General features: G+C 44.7%; 1 protein-coding gene across 2 annotated transcripts in view; it reads right to left on the bottom strand.

Moving 5' to 3' along the window:
• Positions 1 to 1,623: 1,623 nt before the first annotated feature.
• The window catches only part of LOC144772339 (uncharacterized), a 68,647-nt gene continuing 46,804 nt past the window's right edge, over positions 1,624 to 23,466 (bottom strand). Inside the window, exons 7-8 of one of the 2 annotated variants that reach the window (XM_078656587.1) lie at positions 15,558 to 15,668; positions 1,624 to 3,886 (exon numbers count right to left, since the gene is read on the bottom strand). In XM_078656587.1, coding sequence (XP_078512713.1) covers positions 3,252 to 3,886; positions 15,558 to 15,668 — 746 coding nt within the window. In that variant the 3' untranslated portion in view covers positions 1,624 to 3,251. Of the gene's footprint in view, positions 3,890 to 15,557; positions 15,669 to 23,466 lie in introns of both variants that reach the window. The other variant, XM_078656586.1, reaches the window with a different exon arrangement.

Raw genomic sequence — 23,466 nt, 5'->3', positions numbered from 1 at the left:
ACTCACTGTTTGATCCGGTAGAATGTCCTTAATTTAGAGTTTGGATCCTGAGTTGTCGCCATGAGAGGAGGTTTTCTCTTCTGCTGCAAAGCCCTGAGTGTGTGCCTTGTGGTAGTATTCTTCAGATCCAAAAATGTCTGGGGTGTTGTCGACTGTTCGTCTGGACATTTGGAGTCATCTTGACCAGGAATCTCGCAGCGTCTTCTTCGGGCGGAAGCACTTACACGCCTCACATGTAGTCTTGATGATCTGGCGACAAGCACAAGTTTCAGACCATGCATTAGTCGGAATGTGGAAATTTGGCATGGCAGCATGGGCAAAAAGGCATCTGTTCAAACACCAGGTGGGCAAAGTGTGAATGGAACTTGGAAAAGAAGAATCCACCCTGAAGGGTGATGGCTCTCTGGGCCTTGGTCGGCTGGAATGCATCAGCATCGATAGGCGACCGATGTATACTATTAGTAACCGCAATCTATAACAATACGGACATTAGAGGCTTAAATGCTACTTTTCCAACGTTGTTGAGATGGAGCAGAGGAGTACGCAACCGATCCCAATGGTAGAAAAAACACAATCTAACAATGGAGTCGAGGACCATGCGCATTGCAAACAAGAGGAGTCACTACACCTCGTGACTCAAGAGACTTCACGAAGAAAAACAACTTGCACACATCCAAGCCCAACACTAAATGGCAGGCTTATGCTCAGCATGAATATCTACAACCACTCATGCCATCACACAGTCTGTTACCTCATCTGGGATTTTTGTGGATACCGTTGATACCAAAGTATCAGATATTCTTATATTTACCATCATGTACTTCCACAAAATGTTTAACTGTACCATGGCTCAAATCTTGATTAATTATTGCTCTCATGATCCACGATCCATTTTTGTTTTACACAAAAAAGATGCTTTATGTTTTCATGCTCAAAATAGTGTTTCAATCCAAAAGGCACAGGGACTTAAAATGACCAGAGATAGATGGAAGAGCCCCATAGAGACAAAATGGTAAGAGCCCAGTCACCTGGCAACATACAATTAACTACACAAATGCTTCATCCTTGTTTAAATCTAAAACATCCATAGCAAGATGCCAGTGTTTGTACAGAAGCTTCTTTATTTGGTCACTTTTTGTTATCTTGTCTCAAAATTCATCTTACAGTACCTTCTAGACCTTATTTTTATAGTACATGATGAATTCAATGTCCCCTGACCTGGAGTTTAACCAGATTTATAATACTTCAAGAGTGACCAAATATCACGTCCAATTTAGGAAACCATCACCAATGTATTGTCTTCAATGTGTGCTATTTGTCAAAAAGGGGTGTATATATATATATATATATATATATATATATATATATATATATATATATATGATGAAGATATTCAAAACTATCCCAGCTAGGTTTGCCAGGTCCAGAGCACACCCAGCTCCTATAGTTATCTGTGACAGAGACAATAACATCTGTGGGGATCATTACCAACCTTCTATTTTGTTCAAAACAGTTCTGTTATCATATAAAGTTGTGTGCTGGGTATATATTACTATATATAGAAATTGTATTTTTAGTATGACCAAGATTTGTATCACACAGTCAAAAAAAAATCGTTTAAGCTGGTATTCAAATTCATACTTTATGTAACATAAGCACTTGTAGATGATACAACAGTTTGTATGAATCAGTCGATACACTTACAGAACGACTCCAAAATAGAACTCCATCTATAAACTATATTTCTCATTGGAAGGTTTTGTAGTGGTTTGTGAATCTCTGGTAAGGGATAGATTGTGGGAATTCTTAGATTTTTTTGTTTAGGAATTCAAGTTCATTTCGACTAGGAAATCCCACACATTATACCTCATTTGTGACACTGATCACTTCATTCTGTGGGATCACCCCTGTGCTTGGTGTAATAACCTATAACATATAACTGATGGAGAATTTCAACAGAGTTTGTAAAACAGTACCACCCCCCTTATCAGCAAGTTTGATAATGTTGTAATTGTCTATGGAGACTAATCCCATTTCTTTTTTTAGAGATTATGTTTTTAATATACTCTCACTTCTGAATCAACAAATCAATGCTTCTGAAACCAACTTGTTCAAGTGTCAAAACCTCTATAAGGACTGTGTGAACAGGGAGAGTGAATGTTGAATGAGGATGTAAACATGTGGCATGTGTAAATACTTGTTAACATTTTGGATCAAAATAATGTTTAAGCTAACCTTCCAAAAAATTGACAAACTAGGTCTTTCAGTGGGTACAAAAAGATATACTGTCTCTTAAAAGAGATATTTCTGAAGCGATAAGAGCAGACTTTGACAAACTGAATATGGACGCCATATCTAGAGGACTCCTTGGGCGTTTTTCAATACTAGTGTTCAACATTTGTAAAACTGGCATGGGTTTGTCTTTTCCCATAGGCCTCCTGTTGGTAAAATCCACTACCACAGCCTCTGCCCAGCCCTTTTCCTCCATTTATCTTGTTCTATTTTGCCTCTTTGGGAAAAAAAAGTAAAGTTGGGACTCAAGCAGTTCAGACTTATGCCACTGAGACAGGGTTGGACTAGTTACTGTTAGTAGCTTTTGGTGAATAGCAGCAATTTCATTTTGGTGGGGTTCAGCTTCAAGCCAAATGCTGAAAGCCAGATCTGTATGATATGCCGTCAGTGTTTAAGAAACGGCAGTTTAAAGTAATTTCTTTAAATTGGCAACCTTATTACGAGTTCTGGAATGATAATGGGCAACTACCAACAAATGCTCGACTCATTCACACTGCATAACAGAACACTGAGTTTTTTCATGAATGTTCTTTTTGAGGACCTTTCTTCAGTGCAGTTGTTGCGAGACCTTCAACAGGTGATAACAGTCTAGTAACGGGAAAGAGTTACAGTTGTTCTGAAACAAATAAGCAACATTTGTACATTCTGTGCCTGGTTTTGAAGCTGAATGGACAACCATACTCATTACTATTACTCATTTGTATTACAATTTCGGATTTCAGCTTTCTCATGTGAGGCAAATCGACACCCCTCATAGACCGTCTCAGTACAGACCTGATGTTACATTTGCATGAACTCTTGATTCATTTGTTCCTGTACGACTTTAAGCTCCAACAGAAGTTGTGACTTTTTAGTAAATGTTTTGACCACTTAGCGCAGCAAAGGGGTTTAATTCCTGTATCAATTCTCAGGTGCTGTTGAAGATTATTATTACAATTAAATCTCTTCTTACATTGACTTCAGGAGAACGGCTTCGCTCTTGTGTGGGTTTTCATGTGGCATTGGAGAGTTGTCTTTAGAGAAAAGCTCCTCCCACACACTGTGCAGTGAAAAGGCTTCCCTCCTGTCTGAATGCGCCTGTGACACTGATGGTCACAATGCTGAGTAAAACTCTTCTCACACTCCGGGCAAGGAAGTGGCTTCACCACTGTGTGAATTCGCAGGTGACCTTGTAGATGTGCCTTCTGAGTAAAACGTTTCCCACACTCTGTGCAATGAAAAGGCTTCACTCCTGTGTGGATTCTCATGTGACGTTGCATATCACAATATTGCCTAAAGCTTTTTTCACATTCTGTGCAGGGAAATGGCTTTACTCCCATGTGGATTCTCATGTGACGCTGAAGATTTGCCTTCTGAGTAAAGCTTTTTTCACACTTGTTGCAGGGAAAGAGCTTTATCCCTCTGTGAATCCCCAAATGAACTTGAAGAGACTCCTTTTCAGTAAAGCTCTGTTCACACACTGTACAGGTAAAAAGGTTGTTGTCTGTTTGAATTGTTTTATGCAGCTCAGTTGTGGATTTCAGCGGCGAAACTTTCTTATAGTCAGCAAATGCATGTGGCTCTTTCTCACTTGTACTGTCTTCTTTTGACTGCTCTACTGAAAATGAAAAGAAAACAAATTATAACATGTTTATTTAAAAATTATAAACACAGCATGATGTGGACAAAGTCCTACTACTGAAGTGCTAGGTAATCTACAAACATAGTGGCTCTTCGACAGAGACGTCACATCCAAAGCACCCAGATAACTCTACGGGTGACAGTGCTGTGCTTTACGAATGCTGATTGAACTTGAGTCATATGTCTTTATCTCTTTTCTTTTCACACTTTGTATTTTGCTTTAGAATTGTATGATGTACTTGAGTACTAATCATGCTTTTTCACATTGGCCAGTTTGAATTAAATCTCTTTTATTATCAAAGTAGTTTACTTTCTCTTTTTGAACTGTTATTTATGTTGCGACATTTATTGTCCAAATTGTGATTAATCTTAGGCCCATTCTAAGGAGACGTTGTTCTATAAAAAAGCGATAATTATAGCTGGTGCGGACCCGAATGGGCCAAAGGCAACTGCTGCCCAGTATAGACCGTTGTGATGATCAAGTTGTAGTCTCGACTGGCTAATAGGCAACTGCAGGTCCAACAGGGCCAAAATGATTATCACAACACACAGAACAGAAGGAGGTTGCCTGATCCTGCTTGACACTTCTCCTAGAGTTGTGCTCTGGAGCCCCCCACTCCCGTGTCTCGGTCCTCCATCCAAGACTCCGGACCCTGTTGGACCTATGATGTTTCTCCTCTAACGCCTACTGCTTCCCTTCTGTGCCACGCTTTGATGCCTGTGGTCTGTTAGTTTGTGCCTCCTTTCCATTTACTGTCCCTCTCTTTGGGCCTTGTTTTCTCCTAATACTGCCTCTCTTGTACTTTACATTGTGAGAGGTGAGAAAAAAGAGAAGAGCTAGGCACAGACTCTCTTGTACCCCTAATGCCTCTCCTCTACTGCCCTTCGTTGTCCGCCGCATTTTTTACGCTTAGTCTCTTTGCACCTATGTTTGCCTCCTGCCCCTCTTCTTCTGCAGTCTTTCCATTTGTGACATTCCGTTTCTTGCTCTTTCTTCTCTCTCATCTTTTCTTCTCTCTCCTCTTCTTAATTCTACTTGTTTTTCAGCTCCTTCTCCCTGTACGTATCTCGTTTCCCCTTTCCACTCTCCATCCTGCATTCTCTGGTCCAGTGCTGATTGTGCTGCCGATCACCCTCTCCTCTACCATCCCAGAACTCTTCTTAATGGTAGCTTCAGAACAGATAAAATCATTGGCATGGCAAAGGCAAGCCCCTTAGTGCCCAGTAGTAGACCCCCCCCCCCACTCCACCTACCACCCATCGCAGCCTGAGACGCTACTTGGCTGAAACACTTTGTGCCCTCAACCCCAGATGCCTGTCACCACACTGCACCCTAGCATCTCTAGACAGAAAGCGGGTTCTGCTGCCCCAACCCAAACCCCCACCCACTACACCATACACAGAACTGCACCAAGCTCTCCACCAACACACACTCCATCACCTGCCTACTCCTCAACAAACATGTCATGGAAGTCAAGGACCTCCTGCATGATTTCTCTCTGGATCTATTATTTCTCACCGAAACCCAGCATCTGTTCCAGAAATAGCCGTAGATATACCCCCACCCGGCTTATCCCCTCCACTGGCACAAGATCTCTGGAGAAGACATCCAACAAACCTGAAGGAGAAATCACTATCATCTACTAAGTGGGCCTCAATTGCTTCACCGCCTCAGCTACCACTAGCGACCGGCTAGATCACATGGCCTCCAAAATCAGCACCTCAGGCATCACAACTCTGAGACTAGCAATACATTAACACCCCCTCCCCACTCCCGAGCCAGATTGATTTCAACTACACTCTTACTGATCTTCTCGCTCCTCTGGTCCTCGCATCCAACTCCTTTTTTCTACTCACCTATCCCAACTTCAACTTAGAGGACAACACTGATCCCAACTCTACCCCTATGCTGTAAGACCTCAGCATGAGAGTGAATAACCCCACCCATATAGCCGGACAACTCCTCAACCCCATTTCACCAACTTTCAAGACACCATTGTAGACAAGCTTATGCCACCCACCTTGACAGACCACTTCCTCATTAGTTTCTGCCTCCACTTGCGCAACCATCTCATAACCACTCAGACAGCCCATCGCCAATGGAACAAAATCCCTAAGGACATCTGGGTCTCTGATCTTCGGTCTCAACACTCTCTTCCACCACAACAACCTAGCATGCTCCATCACAACTGCAACAAGTGAATCACCTCCTGCGCAATTCCCATCCCAACACTCCTTTGAAAACCACCCCCATGCCCCAGTCCAAGCCATAAGCAAGCTGCTACATTTGTGAACTTCTGCCCACAAAGTGCGATACGACAACTATGGCACCATTCCCACGACAACACAGACTACTACAAATCAGCCCCTGGGAACTACCACCAGTGCCTCAAAACCATCAAGCACGTAGCAGTCACCGAAAGAATCAAAAGCAGTTTCAACACCTCCAAAGAAATCTTCACCATAATGACGGAAATCACGTCCCAATCCACCAGCCCCACACCCATCACCCCATCCTAGGAACTCTGCATGAAACACAGCCACTACTCAAAAAAGAAAATCAACGCCATTTCCAACATCTCTGCCCCCCCCCGCCCCCCCCCCCCCCCCCCCCCCCCCCCCCCCCCCACAATACAATCCGGAAACCTCAATGATCCTCTGGCCAACCATCACCACAGTGGAAACCTTTCTTTATGAGAATAAGCTATTGGACCCCACTCAGTATGGATTTAGTAAAGGGTACACTACTGAGTCTGCCCTGATAAAATCAACAGAAGAAATTAGGAAAGCCCTGGACCAAGGAGGTGAGGCTGCCCTTATTACGCTGGACCTATCCGCGGTTTTCGACAAGGTCCATCATGATCTCCTGATGGACGGTTTGTTGTAGTGTGGAGTCAAGGAAGGGTAAGGCATGGATGCTATTAAAAGCTTTATTTAACTGATAGAACACAAATAGTGTCCCTAAGCAAATTCTACTCTAAACCTTTTTCTTTGCCATGTAGAGTGCTGCAAGGGTCGTCCCTTAGCCCTACCCTCTTTAATATTTATGTGGCGCCTTTGACCCCCCGGATTAGATCCTATGGATGCAGTCTTACTTCATATGCAGATGACACGCACATTGTAGTGTCACTGCTGCTAGGACAAGAAGTAGGGATGAGCAAGAAGTTTCATGACTGCATGGAAGCAGTCAAAAGTTGGATGACACAGAATTGCCTGAAAGTAAACTCAGGCAAAACGGAGATCCTCATGTTCGGAAATAAGGGCAACTTCTGGATCCCGGACTGGTGGCTGGGCATCCTTCCTAAACCTACGAGGAAGGCAAAGAATATGGATTTTATGCTGGATGATAGACTGAGCTTTGAGGACCAGATAAACGCCACAACCTTGGCCACCTTTCTTTCCCTTAAGCTGATTAAAAAGGTCAAACCTTTCCTGCCAGAAGACAGTTTACAAACGGTCATCTCATACCTTATTTTATCACAGTTGGATTACAGCAATGGGCTCTATTTGAATTTTCAAGTGCGCCACCTAAATAAATTTTAGATTCTGCAAAATGCGGCAGAAAGACTTGTGACAGGTACCCTCAAATTTGTATTGGTCGCTAAGTAAATTAAAAGACTACACTGGCTGCCTATCAGGAAACGGGTGCACTTCAAGTCTCTATGTATTGTCTTTAAGGCGCTACATGGCCAGGGTCCTGAATTCTTGATTAGCCAGTTTCAATGGTACCCGCCCTAAAGAACTCTGCGCTCACTAGGAGCCAAACTAGTGAGCGTACCACCCACGAAGAAAGCTATGTAGGAGGGGAGAAGTTTCATTACAGGTGCAGCCAAAGCTTGGAATGCCCTCCCCTGGAATCTGAGGAACTCCACCGACCTCCTCGCATTCAGGAAAGAACTTAAAACTTGGCTATTTAATACCAGGACCAGGATACCCTTGGGTAACGTTGCGCTCTATAAACATAATTAACATAACACCCAGTGCACCATCCATTCAGGAGCCCTATTGGTTCAGTGCCCATACTATATCGTTGCCAAATGCCCCAACGCCATCTGAACAGCCCTTACACCAATTCTCAACTCTTCCCTCTCCACCGCTACTTTCCCTGACTCCTGGAAACACATCACCATCCTACTGCTCCTCGGGAAACCTTCAGCAGACCCTTCTGACCCGAGCTACCTACAGGCCCATCTCCCTCCTCCCCTTTATAGCCAAAGTACTGGAGAAACTCATCAATGTCCAGTTGGCTAACATCCTCAGTACAAACCACCTCCTAGATCCTTCCTACTCTGAATAACGGCACAACCACAGCACAGAGACAGCCCTCATCTCTGCCACCGATGACATCCACCTCTTCTTGGACAAAGGGGAAACAGTAGCACTTATTTTACTAGATCTCTCATCAGCACTCAACACTGTCTACTATATCACCCTCATCCTATGTCTCCAGGAGGAGGGAATTCAGGGCATTACGATGGATCAGCTCCTTCCTCTCATGACACATCTAAGCGATCAACCTTGGACCCTGAATCTGATGCTTCCAACTTGACCTGCGGCGTCCCATAAGGTTCCTGCTTGAGCCTTAAAAATGTTCAACACCTACATGTCCCCTTTCACCTGCATCATTTGCTCCCAAAGATTCAGCATCATCTCCTACGCTGACAAAATTCAGTTCGTCCTCTCCCTATCAGAAGATACCTCCACCACCTAGACCAAATTCGTCAGAAGCATATCCTTAATAGTAGACTTAGATGAAAAGTAATTGCCTTAAACTCAACAGCAACAAAACAGAAGTGGTCCTCTCGGGCAAAGACACCTCACATTGGTTTCCTAGGTGGTGGTCCACCAAGCTAGGATGGACTATCTGCCCATTCATCGCACCCAGGATCCTGGCTATTGTGATCAACAGCAGAATCTCCATGACACATCAAATCAACACAGGTGTCTCCACCTGCTTCCACATCTCCAAACTACTCAGAAAAACCTTCAAATGACTTACTTTGAACACCCAAAGATCGTCATGCAAGCCCTTGTCAGCATTAGGCCAACTAAGGCAATGCCCTCGGTGTTGGCATTACTGACCAACTCACCCAAAAAGTCCATGTTATACAGAGCGCAATTGCAAGATTCACATTCAACCTACCACACTGCACACGTATCTAAACACCTTAAAGACCACTTGCTTCCAATCCATAAGAGTGCCCTTTTCAAAGGCTTCACACATACCTACATACACAACCAAGGCGTAGCATACCTCAACAACTGCATTTTTTCAACACAATGTTCAGACACCACTGCTAGGGCCAGCCTCCTCACTCACGTCTCATACATCTACTAGGAAAGAGGTTGATCAATGTCCTATCTTGCCCCAAAGCTTGGAATGAACTCCCCTACAGCAGAGCAGTCAGCTGTATTGTTGAATTCCAGAACAAACTAAAATCCTGGCTATTCCAATGGGTCCCTAGACAGGCCAGTAACCTCCCCCTCCTTCCTTCCCCACTTTCATACGTGCAAAGAATACCCTCCCAGGTAATATGAGAGTCCTACAAAAAAAATAACGTAACATATAACATAACGCAGCACTGACCAGATAAATGGTACAACTTCTGTAAGTGGTTCCTGCTAGGAAATAGTCGTGAGATACCAGGGAGACCCTCTGCAGGGCTAGCTCTGTCCCCTTGGGCACACTGGGCCCCTCTCCTCCTAGACAGCCAATCCTCATAGAGGGCACAGCAGATTCCTTCTCTCTCTCAGCAGGGTAGGCACAGCAGTCCTTTAAGTATTCTGTGGGGCACTCCCATGGCCATTAAAGACTAGGAACCGGACCAAAGTGAGGTGGTTTGCGTTCTACGTTTGTACACCTTCATAAACAGGGATGTGGAACAACTATGTCAAATTGATGAAAAAAATATTTTGGGTAGTTTTTCCTCAGACGTTTCCTACTCAGGTTGTTCTCCAGACACAGCCTTCGGGTACAGTGAAGCTTCTCACAGCAGAATGCACTGGGGCTGTCTCAAAACAGAAGCACACACAAAACAAGCACAAGAAGGTGGAAGGATTCTGCACCTGGCTGGCATCAGTCCAGCTGAAGTAGTCAGGGATATCTGAAGGAAGACTTGACCTAGAACTCCTACCCTTCGGACCTGCCATCATCCAAATAGTATTGCTTAGGAAAAAGAATTTGCAACCACATATTAACAAAATAACTCATAGATAGCCCTGTCTCCGTCCTCACTTCAGTGCACGTGTTTCCTTCATATAGTCGCAAAAATGTAAGCAATACAGTTCATCCATCTGCAGGAGCAGTCCTCCCCTCCTTCTTGTGCTATCCCGAACCAGGAGCAACCTAAAGGGATCCCATCGACTTTAGTTCAGGTGGTGATGGACTTGGCAGACATTGATAAGATGAGTTGGGTGTTATCTGCGTAGAAAATGATGGAGATGCTGTGTGCTCTAATGAAGTCAGTGAGAGGCGGCATGCAAATGGTGAACAGGGTTGGGCTGGGTGATAAACCTGGGGGGGGGGGGGGGGGGGGCTCTGCAGATCAGGTTCTCGGGTTCTGATGTGTAGGGTGGGAGTCTGACTCTTCTGATAAGGCTGTAGTCTGATACGCAATTGAACCCAGCTGAGAGGTCAAGCAGTATCTCCACAGTCCAGTATGGTGCGGATCTCATCTGTGGCAATGATGAGTGCTGTCTCCTTGCTATGGTTGTTTCGAAAGCTGGACTGGGTGTGGTTGTATAGGTTGTGCAGTTCAAGGTAGTTGGGTAGTTGTTGGTTGATTTTCTTCTCTATCACTTTAGTTGGGAGTGGGAGCAGGGAGACAGGATGATAGTTGCTCATCTCTCTGGGGTTGGCTGAAGGGTTTTTTGAGGAGGGCTGTGACTGCTGTGTGTTTCTAGTCTTTGGGGAAGGTGGCGGATATGATGGAAGAGATGATGATGTGGGGGAGAATTCTACTGATCAGTGGTCCTCCAAAGTTATAAATCAGATGGGGCAAGGGTCTGTTGTGGACAGTTTTCATGATTTTTGCGGCGTCTTTTTTGACGAGTGTTCTCTAGTTGGTTAGGAGAATGTCTTGGTTGGCGGTGGACAGGTTGGAGGTGATGTCCTTGGGTTGGGTTGATGCTCGAATTACTGTACATCTTTTCAATTTTGCTGTGAAAGAAGTTGGAAATGTTGGCGCAGAGTTCCTGGGAAGGGCCAATGGAGTTGGCTGTAGCATCTGGGATGGTAAACTCCTTGATGATAGAGAAGATCTCTTTGCAATTGTTGGAGCTAGCCTCCATCCATTCAGTACAGTATCTCTCAAGATATGGTGATAGTGCCCGAGTGCGGTCTTGTAGGTAGATCTGGCATTGGCTTCATGGTTGGATCTCCATTTTCTTTCCAGCTATTTGCAGTATCATTTGGAGACCAGAGCTCCTCTGTGTACCAGATGACCTGTCTGGTTGGTTCTGCAATGTTTTTTTTAAAGATCTTTTTATTTAAGCAATGAAGCAGGTTAATACACCAAATCTCATCATCATCTTGAATTGATAAACAGCGAATAAATTGCAGTACACATTGGACACGTTCTCTTCCTCCCACGCCTCGCTCTCATCACCAGTAAGTCAGCAATACAGGTACTGCAATGTTTATTCATTTTGATGGGTGCGAGTGAGCTGGCACAAGTCTATATCCACTGGTTGAAGTTGGTGATATCCTTGTCAAGGTTGTCGGTGGTGCTGGGTTGGTACGTTTCAAGGGCGTTGCACCAGTCACCTTCTGTTTCGGCTGGGAAGGTTGATGGTGGGGGTGCTTTTGCTTGTGGTCTGGAAATTTAGAAGTGTATGATGGAGTGGTTGGTCCAAGTTAGTGGTGTGGCATGGTGGTATTTAATGTATTTGCAGGAGGCAATGAGGTTGTGGAAGTTTATATGTGGTCATGGTGGTCTGTACGGTAAGGTACCTTTCAGGGTGATGCTGCTGTTTGTCCGGAGGCTAAGGTGCATGGTTCCAAGTAGGGGGTGTCGAAGTCTATGGTTGTTTTTTTTAAATTTATTTTTTATCCTCATTCCACCAAAAGCTGTGCAAATAAACTTACTAAACCCGTTCCGTCGTGGGCGCCCTGCGGCTGATGATCTTGCAATAGCCTGGGCAAACCTGCCCTGCCACTTTATTCCGAGGCATGGTGTAATCATTGGACAAGAGGCCTTAGACCAGCCTCATTTCCCTTCCCCATTCCACCAAAGGATCCCACACCATACTATTTACATTTTGCCCCAATCCAGATTCTAAGCGCGCAGTACACAGTGCCACCCGTAACCAGCTTTCATACAGGGGCGGACTGGGGTCCTTCCATAATTTACATATCTCTCTGCGCGCAATTAAAACTAAACTTAGAAATAACGCCACCTGTGCCCCCCTTAATAAGCTAATAAGATCAATATCAAGCCCAAAAAACACTCCAGCTGTATTCAAGCTTAATTGAACCTTAAAGATTCCTTCTAGTGCCTTCTCTACCATGGACCAAAAGGGGACCAATATAGGGCAATCGTAAAAAACATGCACATCGTCTGCTTCAGCTAACCCACACCTTGAACAAGATGGGGGGGATTCACAAATTTAGCTATTTTTTGGGTGTGTAGTATAGCCTATTGATGGTAAAATAGTGATTTTTCTTCAAGGAGGCTGATCTGACATATTTGTATACAAAATGGAGAGAAGTGTCATAAAGAGCGGCTGCGGCATCTTCCAACCTAGAAGTATTCCAAATATGATACATTGGGGGGGCTTCCGATTCCTCCTCCTCCAGCATTTTCCTGTACCAGAGTCCCACTTCCTTCTTCATCGGACTCTGGGATTGGAGAGAAGACTCAACATCCCAGTTTCCACCTATGTTATCTCTCTCAGCGGCAAACTAAGAGCAGATCTGGGTGTACTTGAATCTAGAGAAGGAGTCCCCAATCTTTGATCTAAGAACCTCCCATGGTAATACCCCCTCTGAGGATACTATATCTGACCATATTATTATCCCTGCTCTCCTAATAGGAAGAGAGAGACTATCATCAAAACAAGACGGCAGCCCTGGGGAGTCCCAAATTGGGGCAAGGTGTGTGTAATACTTTATGCCCCATTTCTCCTTAACTCTAAGCCAGACCAAGAGTGCATGTTTCAAAACCTTTAGACGGACCTTTTTATAGAATTTTGGCACACCAAACTTGTAGAAGAACCCGGGACCCCCACCCTCTTGTTCCACCATTGTGTTCAATACTCGCCCCCAGTTGGAATCATCGGGGCTGGAAAGGAGGCATCGAATGTTTTTCAATTGGAAGGCAAAAGAGTACGAGAGGATGTCCGGAAGTGCAAGCCCTCCCTTAATCTGCTTTTTAACTTTTTCCAGGAGATCTTAGAGTTCTTATTCGCCCATATAAAGCTGCCTATTTTCCCCTGGATTTTAGCCAAAGATTTATGCGGGAAGGTCAGTGGAATCATGTTAAATAAGTATCTGAGCTTTGGCAAAATTACCATTTGAACCAGGTTAACCCGGCCGTATATTGTGAGCTGAAGGTTCTGCCATCTCAGCAGAAGATGATCAATATCCTTTGTCACCTTCTTTATGTTGGTCTGTGATAAAGTGTTAAGATCCGATGTTATTATTATTCCCAGGTATCTAAACTGTTTACTTTGAGCTACTCCCCAGTTATCTACCCCCCAGCACATTATTTCAGTTTTTGAGTTATTAATCATATACCCGGAGTATTGGCCAAAGTCCTTCACTATCTCTTCTACTCTGGGAAGTACCTCCACCGGGTTGTCAGTGTAAATTAACAAGTCGTCAGCGTATACTGCCAACTTACAGCTGAAATTTCCAGCCCTGAAGGGTGTAACCCGATCATCCAGCCGCAGTGCAGGTGAAGTGTTTGCTTAGAGCTCGAGTGTTGAGGAGCACGCACATGAGTATCTGCTGAGAGTCAAATGTGGCGTGCTGGTCTGGGTGGGCGGTGTGGTGTATGAGTTATGGGACCGTGTGTAGGGGGGACACTGCAAGTGAAGCAGGAAAAAGGTCCTAACATGAAGTGTGGAGCCATACGGCAGCAGTGGTCTGTTCCGGGTAGCACTTGTGTTGCATTGGGGCGGAACGGACCAGTGGACGTGGTGGTGGCCACGGTCCAGGTGCAGAGGACACAGACAGACTTCACTTTGGTGCACTAGCGATGCACCCGCTGCACAGACGCTCAGTGCCTGCCATTATGTAGGTCCCGGGAGATGAGATGAGTGCAAGGGGTGATGGCTACAATGGGCAGGAAAACAACATGGGCAAAAGCAAGAAGATGCGAGAGAACAGATTAGGAGCAGATGGAGGTGGGAGGGTGAAAAGCACAGGAGGAGCTGGAGGGGTTGTGGGGGCCTGAATGGGCAAGCAAGAAGAGAAGCAGCACAAAAAGAGACAGGCCTGCCTTTGGTGCACCGGTGGTGCATCTGCTGCACAGTCATTCAGCGCCAGTAGGTCCAGGAGGGGGAGGAGTGCAGTGGGCAGTAGGCAGGGGCTTGAATGGGTGGAAAGATGAAAGTTTGATTGTTCAAGGATAGAACACCAATTTCACTGCAATTCATGCAATAGATCTTCCTGTTCTTTGATAGATTTTAGTGATTTTCCGATCATTAGGTCCGTGAATATAGGCTTGCTTTAAGTGACCTCAGAATGAGAACCTTAGGCTGAAGGACATCATGGAGTCTGAAAATGCTTTCAGGGTTCTTCCAAACTAAAAATCATCACTCGTGGATTAGAGTTCAACAAGATGGGAGAGTACGGAAGGGAGAGTACGGTGTCCTTCTTTGAACAGCTTGGTCACAATGCACCATGCAGAATGAAGAGCCAGGATTATCGTTAGCTTCATGATTCAGGGATTCTTCAAATCTTAGTCCATTTCTTTTGACTCCCAACTTCCCTTATCGCTTCCTTTCGAACCTTCTCTGTATCAGCTGCATGGTGTGTCCTCTTATGAGTCTATGTATTTCGGAATATATAAGAACGTTTTTCTTCACTGATCTTATAGTTTAGCGTTTGTGGATTTCTAAAGCTTTGTTATCCTATAAGCCCAAGGTTTTTACAACAGTGAACTTGGTCATAATATTTTAGTCATTTTTTGTTTATCTATGCATCTGTAAAGCTATCGGTAATGTTTAATGAAACATTACAATTTGTCTAGCAATGCTAACCAACCTTTTTACCTATTAAACTGTCTGGTACTGAGAAGACACCTGAATACCAAAATATTTGAGAAATCTAATGGAAGATCATTACAACACAAAATTCTGAAATGAGAAGGCTCCGCACCCCTCCGCCTCCCTCACTGGGACAACTTATATTTAGGCACAGTGAACAGAAGTTCAGAATTAGCACGGCCGTTAAAAGAAGAGTGCAGACACAAAAATGCCTAAGCCAAACTCAAAGGTACAAGTTGGTAAATTATCTAGGGCATAATGTGCCACTATATATTTACAGTCTTTCTTGGTCGGTGAAGCCACACCAGTAGCTTGTTTTTAGTCCCTGTGAGAGAACTAATACAAACTGAAGCCAAATGTTATTGCTCTCCTTGATTCGGGTGAATAATTCCACATTCCTGTGATGAGAAGAAAGAAAGTAAAAGGACATGTACCTGCAGGGCTGCGACTGTTTTTAACATCCCCTGGGTTCAGTTCAGCCATGGGAAAGGCCTCCTCCTCCTCTTTGATGCTGTTGGAGGTCATCTCTATGGTGAACTCTTGTTCTGTATTCATGGAAACATCAAATAGCGATTTCACATTCATTTACAACATCACCAAGCTCTTTAACAACCAGCAGAGAAAGCGAAGGTTAGCTACAGTCCTAGACCCCCCCTCTCTTTGGGTGAATACTCAGTGTGCTTCCGCAGACTAGGTTTCTGTTGTAATTGTACAGTGCACTGTTTTCTGCTGATATTCATCTGCTTACTTTCACCTCTGCTCATCCATCTGCAATACCACAATGAGAAATAGCCACTCTAAGTATCAATTCCTTGAAATACTTTATTCCGGCCAAAGGCCATAAAAAGTTTCACAGCAATAGAAAATATTCACAATGTATTCAAATGCCTATACTCGACTGTACTGTATACATGTGTTAAACACCCGCATGATATGGTCTAAAATTCATCAGGCAATATATATAGTATTGTCAGTAAAATGATCATCAATCTCAGGATAAAACAGTATAAGCTGGTCACGGAGTATTCCAGTACATTCCCCTGATGTACACATATTTAAAATCAGCTAAAACTTGGTATGGTACAATTAAAATAACAGTTTTGTGCAATTAAAAAAAAATTCCAATTGAAACGTGCGTTATTCATTGCGACATCACAGCTTTAGCCCCATTTTGCTTCTTATAATCCCTACAACAAAGAAATATGGGGATAAGGCAAATATTATATACGGTACAGTGCTAGCTGTCAGCACCATCAGTGTGTTGGACCCGGCCTCGTGGCGTGGTTCGCCCCTGCTCCTCCGCACCCAGTTAGCGTAGCCCTGCACCCTGAGTTCCCTGCGCAGCACCCAGTCAGTGTAGCCTGCACCCCGAGCCCTGGTCGTCCTGCTCCCTGTACGCCCAGAACCCGTAACCGACGACCAGCCCCGCTTATCCCGTCCCACTCCCGGCTCCTAGCGCCTACAACCTGCATGCCCCACAAGGCCCGGCAGCCATTTTCCCCTCCTGCGATCCCTGTCTCCCTGGGCCTAGCGTGACCACGTCCCCAGCGAAACCCAGACTCCAAAGGCGCGCCAGTTCCGGCTGGGGGGTAAAGGGCTCCCCGAGTGAGATAAGCCAGGGAGTTTCGATGGCACCTCCGGCCTCCCCTGAGAGACTGGTATCTATCACACCTTTGGCCTCCCCCTGTGGGCCAGTTTCGATTGCCCCTCTGGCCTCCCCGAGGGCTGGCCCCAGACCTGCTGGGCGTCTGGGAATTCCCGGACGCATCTTCCAAAGAGATCAAAGAGCCAACCGCCGGACCTCGCCAACGACCAGCCCCCAAGGCCTGAGGCCTCCGCCTGCGAGGGTCCGGACATCAAAGGGCCAATGGACTATATCAGGGCCCGCCCGACAACTAACGGGCAGTTGTATCTTGGACCTGAAGCCCTGCTGATCTGATCGCGGCTGACCCTGAGAAGAACTCAACCTCGCATCGCTGAGCCCTGCTGACGCTGTCGCGGCTCCCTCTTCGCAACAAGGAACTGAACCACCTGAGCCCAGCTGACGCTGTTGCGGCTCGAGCTTGAACTCGTAACCATCGGAGCCCTGCTGACGCTGTCCCGGCTCGTCCTCTCTAAGACCTCGGAGCCCTGCTGACGCGGTCGCGGCTCGAGCTAGAACTCGTAACCATCGGAGCCCTGCTGACGCTGTCGCGGCTCGTCCACTCTAAGACCTCGGAGCCCTGCTGACGCTGTCGCGGCTCGAGCTTGAACTTGTGACCACCTGAGCCCTGCTGACGCTGTCGCGGCTCCTCACGAACTTCTCCGGATCGAGCCTTGCTGACCTCGTCGCGGCTCGAGGAGTACTCTGGTCCGGCTGGACCATCGAGATCACCATCACGACCGAGCCGACTCGACGTGAGTGAAGCAGCCAGTACGACCATCACTCTTCCGTATCCCCGGCTCGAGGATTGAGAGCTGTGCGTAGGGTACGCTTCGTACGCTTCGTACTGGCCTAAAGGCTAAAGACTGTCCCGCTTCCCTCTTCCCGAACCCTCAAAGACTTTGTGATCCCTCGATCAATTGTACATAAGAGTGCTTCTTTCTTTTACTGCTTATAAAGAACCTGTAACTGAAATTCAACGGTGTGGTGTCCGTTCGTAAGTGTGGTGTGAGCTCAGTGTGTACGATCCTAGACTCGAAGTCCTCCCCGGTGAGGACCTCGCGATAAGACTCGGCAAGATCAGTGGGAGAGGTGGGTCCTGGGGTGGTCGGGTGAGCACAACCTGGCCCTCTGAGATCGCCCCTTCTAACACAGTGCATCTTGGTGCTTCCTAAATACCAGTGTTTTGCACAATGGACATATCCATTTCCTCCTTGCCCGGGCATGTGCTGGGCAGAAGAATAGGATATGTGCTGTGTTTTCGGTAGACCTTAAAGTGCATGTAGTGCATAATGTGCAGGTGCGGTCTCCCTTTGTGCCCTACTTTGCTGTATAACTCTTGATCTGCTGAATGTCATACCTTGGTTTCAAATAAAGTGTTATTGCTAAATGTGGTTGTACATTGTCAAGAAATTCTTCAAAGCTTGGGTTCAGTTTCATAGTAAGAAACTGGGTTGTTAGCCTTCCCAATCTTGGGTCACCGTCGAGTACGTTCAGCATGTGTAACCAATAAGTTCTCTTCAGTACGTTTTTACAACTTGGTATTAAGCTATACGGCGCGGTCCAGTATGAATTGAGACATAATTCTATGAGCCATTTCTTGACAAATCTTAGCCAAGGGAAAGTGAGACTTCTATCAATTGCTAGGAGTTCTCTTACACCGTCTCTATATTCAACTAATTCTGGTGTTATCCACAAGCGTATCCAATAAAGCAGCAGTCGTAGTGTTGAAATATGTCCTATGCGCTTCATGTTTGGATCATGAAACATTGGTAAATGAGTGGTGTTGATGATGATAGCCCCATTAGTCTCCTCGCAAACATATTTTCCCCATTTGTTAGTTGTTTAGTGTCACCAATACCCCAGAGTTCTCATCCATAAAATGCTGCTGCCTGCGCCAACCACTCTTAGTATATTTATATTGTTTCCAACGAAGGACGGGTAGAGAAAAGAAGTACAGGGTAAAAGTGCGAGTTACTTACTTGTACATTTTATTTTGAACTCTGGTGCTTTTAGACGGTGATCTCAAATATGGTAGCCGGATCACATGACCTCTTGTTAAGAGTGAATAGGGTGAATAGTATTAGCCCAGGAGTGTTGGCCTCCATCAAAGTGTTTCATCATCTAAACCACCTCTGTCTCATGAATAGACGTAAATATCAGAGATGACTGTGTATTGACGGAAGACACCTGTTAATTTGCCAGATAAAAAGCCCAGAGGGATCTGTTACTGATTTCTTGGAGTGAGAGCCTCATTACGAGTCCTACTGTAATCTTGATGGAGCCAGTAACAAAAGCTACCAACTCAATCGAGATTGAGAACCTTGGTAAATCAGCTTCTCTGCAATATTTTACCAGTAGACTTTGGCAGGAAGTAGGCAAGTGTCAGGGAGAAATATTGGACGAAACGTGGAAATCAGTACAGAAATACAGATTCTTCCATGTTGTTTCATTAAATCCTTTAACTGCAAGTATTTCCACTGGTCTGGAGTCAACAAGGCTCTCTGTATCAGTAATTCCAAGAGGCGAGGGGTATCGGGCAGAAAACCACCAAACTAGTCCTGGGTTCCTGAGAAAGGCATCCATTTTACTATTGTTATATGACACATTCCTACTGCACAGATTGGTCAATGCAAATGTTGTAATGGGCTGTATGTGGAGACGGATGAGCTGGTTGAAGGTTGTCAAGGAGTTCTGGAATTGAGTAGAGATGATTTCGATAGCTGTCAGGGGACATCAGCTGACAGGGAGGATTACTTATTGCCTCTGGTGGTGACCAGTTGTAACACAATACCTTTTGCCCTCTGTGATAGCGGTTGACACTTACGGCTTTAGTTATCATAAAATGCAACAGAAAATGACAATGTCATACTAGCACTATTCTCAAGACGTTGGTTGCAGTAGAATGCAATATTTTATTATAATAATTTAGATCATGCAGGAAACTGTCTTCATAGATTAATTTTATAATGAGCATTGTAATTGTTATCAGTGTCAAAGAAATGTGATGTCGAGTTTTACAATTTTAGATGGTGGATAAATCTGCACTTTTCATTTTCTGTGAATGTAGTGCCCAATTTTTGTTTTACCTTATTTTTAAAAAGCGTTCGAGTATGTACACGCAAATGGTAACTATCTTTATAAATGATTTAAAATGTAAATGGCAGTGGCTAGTCAAATGTTTTTTTCCAAAACTGAGAACGGACATTAGTGAGTTTCCTACACTGCACAGTGTTGACAGAAAATATAAAACCACAGTTACTAAAAATGCCAAAGTACAGAAACAGAGCAGTATACAACCAGATAAAATACAGACCAAAAGTTATAACTTCATTGCATTGATGGCTTCGTCTGAATCTAAAAAAGGATATTTTGTGGAAGTAATGATGGTGAGCCTCTCGGCTTACGCTAATTCCACACAAAATGTGTGGGGCATTTATGCCGTTGGTGCTTCTTATGACTACACAGTCCTGTTTGGCCACACCCTGCACTGATATGTGGTAGTTGGGGGAGAGGGGGAGGGGGCAAAAGATGGAAGATGATCAGTGCAGTGGACAGATGTTGCTTCAGAGGATCCCACACAAGCAGTCAGCCAGGAGGAACTACAAGCTACTGTGGAGAAGGATGAAAGTATTTTAGCCTCGTAGGTGAGGTACATTTTTATGCCCCATTTTTTGCTTAATGTCTGTAAAATGCACAACCCAAGGGTGTGATTTAACAGGTGAGTGACTGTCCTTCTCCTGCTGAAAACACGGACCTTAGATCCCAATAACTACTGGCCCGTCACTCATCTACTCTTCATCCTCTCCTCAAGAATAATAAAAAAGCAGTCCACACAAGACTCCAAAAACACATCAACACCAATCACCTTCACAACTACCAATCAATCTTCAGATCACACATCATCATGGAACCACCGCCATATGAGGGGTAGATGACAGCAGACAGACCACAAAGACGGCTCCTGCCTCCTGGTCTCATCAGCTCCCTTGACATCTCCAAAAAGATTTACTAACGTCTTCCATTGGTTCAATTGCAACCTATCCAACTGACAGACCTGGTTTGCCCACATAGGTACATCAAGATCCCAGATGATTTCCATAACTTAGAGAGTAACCCACACCCCTGGACTCTATCCTGTCCCCCCACCATCTTCAAGCTGTATGTAGGACCCTTTAAATGAGTACTCACCAACAACAGCATGACATTTCACCAATACGCGGATGACACACAAGGCTCCCTGCACCTACCTTAATCTCAACCCCACCAGGACTAAATACTTCCTGTTCACCAATAACAACAGACATTAACTAGCTGAAACCTGATTCAACAACATGAACCTGGGCGGATTCAACTATTATCCGCCATGTCACTTGCATTCACCCTCAACAGTGACTTCTCCCTAAAGGAACACATTTCTAAGAAGACTAAGACTTCATTTTATCTGGGAAGGTGAAATTGTGCCATCACCCTGAAACCAACTTCTAAAGTGCAATCCAATCCATCGCACTCTCACAATTGAATGGAGGGAAAAAAGCTCTAAGTTCTCTCTGATACCACACTGGCCCTCTGAAATTCTCGCTCTCTCTTCCTTCGCTCTCGTTGTTTTTTAATTACCCTGACGGGTCATGGATGCACCTGCAGTATTCTGGTTAATGTGAAGTGGGTGAGGACTTGTGTACAGGCCTGGTATGTATTGTTTAACCAGGCTGTGAGCCCACTATTAGGGTCGAACCCATGATGAGCAGTCAGACGGGACAGGGTGTATGTGAGTACCATTAAAACGAGTAACTTCTGATGGTTCCAAAGGAAAAATTAATCTTCTGCTTGTGCAGCGTTGACAAACTGAATAAAGTATGTGTGACACTGTAATCTACACAAGTACTTGAAATGCACTAAAGAAAGCAAGAGGCGCATCACACGTCTCTTCCAGTATCCTAAAAGGTATGGACAGGTTTTGCAAACTTACCACTGCAAATGGTCCCAAGGTGGCTACTGGAACCGACCTCTTCAAAGCACTACACTGAACAGTGGTGACGTTCCATGGGCATCCGGAAACAATAAGGTCAATAAGGGAAGGAGTACCATTGCCTAAACTGTAGATTGTGTGCTTAGAAGAGAAGGCAGAGCAGTATCTGGGGGATTATGAATCGTAGAAGAGCTCCAGAATGAATACGCCGGTGTCTGTTTTACGTGTCGGATGAAATACACTCCGAGATACTTATTCAGTCTGGAGCTCTTCTACGATTTGGATGTTTTACTTACTAGACCTATACCTACTTACTTAAGTCCCCCTTTGCATTTTCAATTCTGATTCAACTATCCTTATTACATTGACACCATTCCATTCAGGATATTACGATAGCCTAGCTATAGCCCTGAAGAAGCCTGTGGTCTATACCATCAAAAGACAAAACACGTGTTGGCGGCTAGATTTCGTGAGAAGAAAAGAAAAAACATTTTAGTTGAATAAACTGAAGAAACGAAGATCATCTTTCTTGTGATTTACTTGAGGAACTCTTTATAAATTGTTGTGATTAGCTCAGGATATAATTTTCTTTTTTGGACTTACATGGGGTTTTGAATTTTCACTATCCCTGTTGATTCATATTGGATGGCTATCATCTTATCCTTGGAGCTTTGTTTATTGTGACCTTAGATACCGTCACAATCCTGCGCAATTAACGCTCAGCCATCCTTCGTTCTTTGTAGCCTCCTGGAAACTGTTCTAAACTGCACACATTATACCTGCCTCTTTAAAGGGTAAGTATCCCACTGTTTTGTGTTCAATTCCAATGAAAGAACCAGCCGATCTGCAGAACCTTCTGTGCTCACAATAATCAACACATCATTCTAAACTCAAACGATTTACTGAAGCTTGAGCATGGTTCCCATGCTGATACTGTAGGAATTGAACACTCGCTTTCTGTCAGAGTGCCACACCTGCCACAGTGGGGATGAAGGAGGATGTTATTAATCAAGAATAGCTGTAAATGTTTAGTAATCGGATTCTTCATGTGAAGTTTGTGAACTTCAAGCACAGTGTGCTCTCCTAAAGATATGCACTGATTGAGACTGCAACAACAGGAACTTGTCTTAGAGGAAGGCATGATACAAAGGAGTCTCGTACATGGCTGGATTTAGTGTCTTAGTTAGCCCAAAGGAGGTTGGAAAGGCCTGTAAATGTAACATTAAGTTTCACTGATCTTGCCGTTCATTTAGCTGAATTCAGACTGTTCAGCCTCAGTTATAAAAGAAAATATACATTTGTTACTCTTAGCATCTTGAGACTCATTTGTTACAGTGAATATGAATGACTTCACCTTTACAGAAGTATTGCAAAGGTGACTTGTGCTGAGCATATTCTGACTTTTCCTTCTGTCAGTCTCGAGCAGAAAAGGACTCTCCTTTCTGTCGGTACCTAGCGGATCATGGCTCTGTCTTCTGTCTGCGTCAAGACGATCAAGGCTCCCAATTCTGCCTCTGCTGAGCAGATTAGGATTCCCCCACCTCTCTGTGCAGAGCAATTTAGAACTCTCCATTCTCTCGGTCTTCAGGGGATCCTTCAGACACGGGACTAACTCTCTGCTTACGGTACACATGTCCACTATGGAAATTGTAGCACCTACAGGAAGCAGAACCTCCTTAATTTAAATAATGAATTGTAGGAAAGGGCCCCTATTTGACAGTCACCCCCACGT

The sequence above is a fragment of the Lissotriton helveticus genome, chromosome 8, assembly GCF_964261635.1.
Source record: "Lissotriton helveticus chromosome 8, aLisHel1.1, whole genome shotgun sequence".
In the NCBI taxonomy this organism is placed as follows: domain Eukaryota; kingdom Metazoa; phylum Chordata; class Amphibia; order Caudata; family Salamandridae; genus Lissotriton; species Lissotriton helveticus.
Note: the sequence above shows the minus strand (reverse complement) of the source record. Positions and strands in the feature narration are given on the sequence as shown.